The following is a 7,759-nucleotide window of genomic DNA, read 5'->3' on the forward strand; positions in this document are numbered from 1 at the left end:
AAGTCCGATACGTCTTCCAACTGGTGATTTGCTATCTTTAAAAACAAATCTTGGCCTAACATGGAAAAAAAACAGAGAACTGAAATGGTAAATAACAAATCAACATTCTGCAGTATCTGAATCGAACACCCTCAACATTATAGTTTTTAATATTTTATTTTTTTTTTAAAGCTGGCTAAAAAAATATGGTGTCAGCACAGAATGCGAGGCAAAAATGAGGCACCAAAAAAACATCATCATTGACGACAACATCATTTCTGAATACGTCCCTATGGCACATTCCTGCAATGACACAGGGGATACAATCATCCAAAAAACTGCATGTGTTTCTGTTGCAAGTCTCAACAAAAAAATCTGCCAGCAATATGATGAACTAGAAAAGTAGGTTTTTTATTTGCTTTCATTAACAGATTTAATTTAATTACTGAATTTTTAAAAATGAATCAAATAAATATCAATACCTTTTACAGATTAAATCTTCTAACATGGCACGATGGCCACATCCTATCAGATGAGATGTGGGTAAAGATCGGAGGGGACAAGGGTGGTGGAAATTTCAAGCAGATGCTTCAGCTTTGCCATGTACCACGCCCCAATGCCCAAAATAATACAATCATCATCAATTGCTTTGAGGCCACCGATTCCAGTTTTAATTTAAGAACTGGCCTCAAGGATATCTTGCCTCAACTCGAAGAGCTGCAAAATTCCACATTAAGGTAAATATACCATTTATCTGTAAAATTAAAATATTGCACAAAATTGTACAAATATATTTGTGTAAATTAAGACAAATTATTAACTGGCTTCATTTTCTTAATAGGGGAAAACAAGTCAAAGTGTTCGTATTCGGTGACTACGAGTATTTGGCTCGTATATATGGCCTAACGGGTGCAAACGGTAAACAAACAATATATGTATTACAGGTACAGTACTGCAATTATTAGCAATTAATAAATGATGGATATTTGAAAGCAAATGTGTATTAAATTTTGTTTTAAAGGACGACATTACTGCTTGTGGTGCCATGTAACCAAAAAACACAAATCCCAACTCCCAAGGACATTGGACACTCTGAAGAAAGACTTGGACAGGTTCAGAGAGGCTGGTGGTAATATTTCAAAAGCAAAGAACTACAATAATGTAATTGCCAGCCCTTTGATACAAGTTCCCATTGACCATGTAGGTATTAAAACATTATTTTCTAAAAGCTTGCATGACTCTTAAATTTCATAAAACAAGGTAATTATTTTGCTCCCTCACTTTTTTAAATAGGTATGTCCTCCTGGCTTACATATAAGCCTAGGCTTATATTTAAAACACTTCAACAGTCTGGAGTCAGCTTGCCAGCAACTGGACGACATCATTTTAAAGTCTACTGATAGTGCATTGCTTCAAAACAGTCTCGAAACTCCTACCAATATCCCCACATTCTTAAAGCACGTTGCCATGTCAAATCAAATCAAAGACCTAGAAAACAAGGCAGAAGACATACGCAATGGAATAGACCAACTTAAAGATTACTTAAGTGTCTTTATGCTATTGGGTGACACCAGTGGAACAACTGAGAGTATAATTAGCGAGATTCAAAGCCAAGAGGCACAAGAGGCACAAGTTGTAAGTTTAAATCAGACAATTAGAAAACATTTCTATACAGGTGGCATTTTTCCTTAGAATTATTTTATTTTCTAACAATATATTTATTGGTTTTAGAGAGCTGAAGCAGTCCATATTTCTAAAGACTTACCTGAAGTGAGAAAAGGGCCTTTGGTGGCAAAACTTGATGATGTGCTGAAATCCTTCAGGGTTAACAGACAGGCATATCACGGCAAATCGTTTGTCGGTAACCATATTCATAAGTGCTGCAAGGTATTTCATTTATGTTATATAATTATAGTAATGTCATTGTCATTTGACTTTTATACTATACTATTCATTTTATCATTGAATTATTTACTTTCAGCCTGAAAATATCAAAACACTTATGACAAAAATATGCAAGACTGCAATAGAACTCAGCCCAGAAATTAAAGAGAATGTTGTCAGTGTCACAACAAAATATGGAAGATTATTTAATTTGTTTGGGAACTGCCACAGGCAATACAATTGTGCCTCATTTTTCACAGAGGAGATGATATTGAAGCTTGGTAAAATCAATACTTATTATTTTTCTACTAAAATCTCAACTTCAGCTGCTCCACTAAATTCTTCGATGAGTTTCTTTCAGCACCAACAATATTTTTGTAAATATATTGAGTTAAATTTGCCTGGCTGTCTGGCCTGTCTCTCTAGCCTATCTGTCTGGCCTGTATCTCTAGCCTGTCTGTCTGTCTAACCTGTCTAGCCTGTCTGTCTAACCTGTCTAGCCTGTCTGTCTAACCTGTCTAGCCTGTCTGTCTAACCTGTCTAGCCTGTCTGTCTGTCTAGCCTGTCTATCTAGCCTGTCTGTCTATCTAGCCTGTCTGTCTATCTATTACATATTTTTTTTTGTCTCTGAAGAATCAGACATTGAAGATTATGTGCAGTTCTTTCGGAAACACTTTCAAGAAACAGAGCCTCCCAAGATGCACATTCTGGAAGAACATGTGTCTGAATGGATAAGAAGATGGAAGTTCGGATTGGGATTCCATGGAGAGCAAGGAGGGGAGAGCATGCACGCTCAGCTTAACACCCTCAAGTCCAACATCCGTGGATTCAACGATGACCTTGGTATTCTGACCAGTGCAATGAAGGAACATTGGGTGAAGACATCGCCATCCATGTTGGCAGCCAAACCCTAAAGAAAAAAAAAAAAGAAAAACTCAAACCAAACAGCCCTTTTCAGGGCTACCTCAAACCAAACAGCCCTTTTCAGGGCTACCACAAACCGCAAACAATCTCAAACCAAACAGCCCTTTTCAGGGCTACCCAAAAACCGAAAGAGATTGTTAAGCAATAGTGTGTATTTATTATGTGTTCACAACAATGCAATGTACTAGTACTACTACTACTGAACAAATGCAATTCAACCACTTACACAATAGATATAATTCGACAATAGCTGCTAAATCCTAGTACTATACCTAGGCAACCCTCACTGCAGCCTCTTTATTAACATCACTAAAATAAAGGTAAGTGTCTGTGGCAACAAATATTCCTCTTGAGGTGATGTTTTCGTGAATGATTGTATTGGTTTGGAACTGAATCGGTTGACGGGTTGTCACTAGGGTAGTTAGTACTAGTAGTAGAAGATACAAGAAATTTTATTTGGTCCACTAGAAAATAGAAAGGATACTGTTTGTTCAACACCACAACCATCTGTTTAACATTATAGCAAATTATATATTGTTCCCTGAAACACAACCAAATTATTTTATTTACATACAATACATAAAACAATTTTAAACGACAATAATAATAAGCAAAATAAATTACATTTATAAAATTACCTTTCTACAAAATGGTACAGTCCAAAGTTGCTTTTTAACCGAAGCTACGCATGCGCGTTAGTGCCGCATGGAACGTACCATTTAAAATAGGGTTAGTAATAAAACCAATTTAATTTAAAAAATCAAATAAATGAAAAAAATAAAATTTAGAAGATCCGAAATGCATAAATTATCATTAAATACTTATTTGACACATTTTGGAAAGTAGAAATGTTCAATATTATATGAATTTCTACTATTTTTCTTCATAAAATGTAATTATTTACTCAAATTATTTTCCAGCATGGGCGATATCGTCGACCATGTGGCTTCAATTTCAAATAGTTGTTGACTATAAATTCAACAATTCAACAATTCAACGTAAACATTTATTTTCTTTCTTTCAATCAATAATAAAACAAATGAATAATTGGTATTAAAAAAGTAAGTACGAGTTTCAAATAATACATTTCATGAATATAATATATAAACACGACAGGCAAATAAAGCGGATCAACCTGAGTTTTCGGCATGTATTGAATATAGGACTATTCCATTATTATTTATAGGGGTGTTAGTCAATATGTTGGGTTGGGTGTGTCAGGCTTGTTGAGGCTTCTATTGTTTGTGTCATTGTGCCAATTGTTTTGTATTTCACTGTGTTTGAGAAAAACAAACAAAAAACTGCTGCTGTAGTTAGCCTATAGCTTTTATTATGTGTCTGTAAATTATATCGTATTTTACACTATATAGGCCCTAACATGTTTTTTTAATCAACAGTTAAATCAAGTAGCCTCTACAAATAACAAGAAAAGATCAAGAAAAAGATTCATATACATACATTTTAATCGTATTTAATTTATGTTTTAATTTATATAAAATATCCAATTTATATTTTAATTTATATAAATACATCCATGTTTGTTTTTTTCTCAACAGTTGAATCAAATAGCCTCTACAAACAACAAGAAAAAAATCGATAGATCGAAAAATACATTCTTCAAACTTTATTCAAATATAAGGCACAAGAACTTTAACATTATTTAATAAGGCACAAGGAACATATACTATTTTAACTTACTTAATCTGTTTAATTTATATTATGCCATATCTTTCTCGCCACATAAATTCGTCAAGGTATTCCGGTAACCATTCCCATTTACACCCATTCTTTTTAACTTTAATTTTTCACGATTCCAGTAGGATTCTATGTTTTGAGTGTGGACTCCTGTTATTGGATCAACAAAATTCTTACTGTGGTTTACTGTTAAGTGTCCATCTACCACATCCAGGTCCTGTACTCTGGAATAAACCTTCCATTTATTTGATGGTCATTTTAATATAAGGCATATTTTGATGATTGTAACATCCACATTAATTATTTAATGATCAAGCATAGATGGTAGGTCTAATTTTAATAGATTGGTTTTTTAAAGATTTTCGATTGATTGTAAATATCAATATCAATTACTTAAATATTTTATATTGAAATAGGTGATAAACAAATTTTAATAGAAGACGTACTTTGAAGATTGAAAACATCTATGTAATATACTGTAGGCAGAGATTTATAAAAAATGTTGTTTATTTTAAAAAAAGAAACGTTACAGAGAATCCCAGATCAAGTTCAGATACAATGAACATTGTAGGGAACATACTGTAAGAACATGACAGAAACAAGATATTTAGACAAGTAGAAAAAGAAACATTATAATTGAGTTTGTTATTTATTTTGTCTGTATGGTATTTATATTTTTGTAATATTTTGTTTGGTTGGAATTCACTGAATCTTTTACAGTAATTTATTAATAACAGTACCTGTGATTTTACATTACCATTGACCATTGAAATTGACAGTAATTTTAATGTAGTTTTACAGTTATTTATCAACATTACTCTTGATTCTACATTATGGTAGACCACTTCCTTTGAAATCAACAGTAATTTTACTGTAGTTTTACAGTAATTTATTTATGGCCGGTACCCGTGATTTTACGTTATTGATGACAAACAGACTTTCAGATTAACAGTAATATACTGTAGTAATTTATTAGAAACAGTACCTGTGATTTTACGTTATAGTTGACATCCGACTTTCAAGTTAACAGTAATTTACTGTAGTTTTAGAGTAATTTATTTTCAACAGTACCTGTGATTCTACATTACGGTAGACAACCGACTTTATGACCAACAATTTACTGTAGTTTTACAGTAATTTATTTTCAACAGTACCTGTAATTCTACATTACGGTAAATTACTGGCGTCCAGATTGCCAGTAATTTACCGTTTTTTTATAAGAATTTTTTTAACAGTGTAGGCCCTATATATCTTGTACTGGGGAAGGGTTAGTGTGTGTTGCATGAGAGAAAGCTCTGCAATTTTATTTCTGACTATTTTAGTTTTTGTGTCAGGATCAGCTGGAGAGAGAACCTCACAAACATATTGCTAACTCATTGAGTTGAACCAAACATGACACTACTAAATAACACTTAAAACTGGGTCGATGAAATAAAACATATACAGGTATACCTTAAATTAAATATGTTACACAATGTATGTTTTGCTTAATCTTATGCCTTTAGTGTACTGAATTTTTTAAAGTCATAAACGGTTGAGAAAAAAACAAACATGGATGTATTTATATATATTGTTTTTCTAGCTGTTTTACTTTATCGTTTTGATTTAGCTTTTCGTTTTTTTTTGTATCTCTATTGAGATCCAGCCACTGATACCCACATCATTGTCATTGTTTCATTAATTTGCCTTTGGATTTATATAAATTAAAACATAAATTAAATAAGTTCTTTGTATGTTTTCTCTTTATTGTGAATAACGTTTGAATGTATTTTTTCTTGTTATTTGTAAGAGGCTATATAACTTGATTCGGCTGTTGAGAAAAAAAAAACAATACTGTATTACATGAAATGTAAAATAAAACATGATATGATTTAACTGTTGATGGCCTATAACATAACATGTTAGGGCCTATATAGTGTAAAATACGATATAATTTACAGACACATAATAAAAGCTATAGGCTAACTACAGCAGCAGTTTTTTGTTTGTTTTTCTCAAACACAGTGAAATACAAAACAATTGGCACAATGACACGAACAATAGAAGCCTCAACAAGCCTGACACACCCAACCCAACATATTGACTAACACCCCTATAAATAATAATGGAATAGTCCTATATTCAATACATGCCGAAAACTCAGGTTGATCCATCTATTCTGTGGTGTGGACGGCGTTATAACTTGGTCATAAACTTGTGATTTCCTCAAAAATACACTTGAGGTAAAAGAGCTCACACGTCAATAATATGGCCTCTAAACTATCTGCGATTTTCACTCTTGCTTTTGTTTTTCTGGAAATATCTTTTGCACGTGGTAAGTAAAACTGATTTTTCTTATAGGCCTATAAAATATCTTATCATATTTTTTAATAGTTTCATATAAATTGTTTATTAACTATAGTAAGAATCTAATAGTTAACATAGGCCTATTTATGATTTTAATAAAATGTAATTCCTACACTTTGGAATGATAAAATATCGCAGTATGATCTTCCTAATATTACTGTGCGTATAGGCCCTCTTATATTAAATAAATAAGTATATACTTTTAGCTACTCGCAGTTTCAATCAATGCTATGAAGGCCTACAAATCCTAATGCTTATATAGTTATTTAAGCGAGTCCAATGGATGAGCGATTGATTAAGGCAGGGCGCCGTACCTAAAGAGCCAACAATATCGGCATGTGTTCGAGGCCTACTCGCTCCTAATTAAGGTGGTGGAACAAGTCCTCTCTCGGATAATGACTTTAATTCGTTGGTCCAGTGTTCTCCTGTAAGGTAACACAATACGTTTGAACGGTGGGCGTATTCCACGGGAAGGACTCCTTGAGGTATACCATGATGGTGAATGGGGGACAGTTTGCAAGAAACAGTTTTCGACCGTAACGGCTGCTTCAATCTGTAGACAGTTGGGGTACCCAGGTGTTTATCAAATGCTAAGTAAACAAAAACAAGCCAGGTAAGTTGGTTTTACAATTAGAATATTCACAAGATACAACAAGAACAATTTCTTTTCGTAAAAAATACAAAGAAATGTTGGTGGTTGACAGCAATTCCGATTTAAACTGTACTATTATTAGGCCCCTAGCGGCATTCTGCTAGTTTTAAGGTTCAGTCGGGGGAAATGGTACAACTGAATTGTTTACATTACAAAATTTCTTAGAGAATAGCATATCCAAAATCGACAAAAATCGAGCTTAGATAGACGCGTGTAAACGATGGAAGCCTGTAGAATTAGCAGTTGCCAAGAGATCATAATTGATAACATTCAATCAAA

The 7,759-nt window shown here is 33.1% G+C and overlaps 1 protein-coding gene and 1 long non-coding RNA gene across 2 annotated transcripts; both read left to right on the forward strand.

Annotated features, from left to right (window-relative positions):
* Positions 1-831: 831 nt before the first annotated feature.
* Positions 832-1,965, forward strand: LOC144858531 (uncharacterized). The gene is made up of 4 exons (XM_078714680.1): positions 832-1,179; positions 1,273-1,614; positions 1,711-1,861; positions 1,961-1,965. The coding sequence occupies exons 1-4, from the start codon at positions 976-978 to the stop codon at positions 1,963-1,965; spliced, it is 702 nt and encodes a 233-aa protein (XP_078570806.1). The 5' UTR covers positions 832-975.
* Positions 1,966-1,984: 19 nt separating this feature from the next.
* On the forward strand, positions 1,985-3,026 carry LOC144858529 (uncharacterized). The gene is made up of 2 exons (XR_013616575.1): positions 1,985-2,144; positions 2,497-3,026. It is a non-coding gene; the product is annotated as an uncharacterized LOC144858529 (long non-coding RNA).
* Positions 3,027-7,759: the final 4,733 nt, after the last annotated feature.

The sequence above is a fragment of the Antedon bifida genome, unplaced genomic scaffold, assembly GCF_963402885.1.
Source record: "Antedon bifida unplaced genomic scaffold, ecAntBifi1.1 scaffold_44, whole genome shotgun sequence".
In the NCBI taxonomy this organism is placed as follows: Eukaryota; Metazoa; Echinodermata; class Crinoidea; order Comatulida; family Antedonidae; genus Antedon; species Antedon bifida.

Bases quoted from the DNA above. Each gene is read 5' to 3' on its own strand.
- LOC144858531 (XM_078714680.1), top strand. From the start codon at position 976: ATGTGTATTAAATTTTGTTTTAAAGGACGACATTACTGCTTGTGGTGC. The intron at 1,180-1,272 runs GTAGGTATTAAA...TTTTTTAAATAG, and splicing joins TACAAGTTCCCATTGACCAT to GTATGTCCTCCTGGCTTACA. The intron at 1,615-1,710 runs GTAAGTTTAAAT...TATTGGTTTTAG, and splicing joins AGGCACAAGAGGCACAAGTT to AGAGCTGAAGCAGTCCATAT.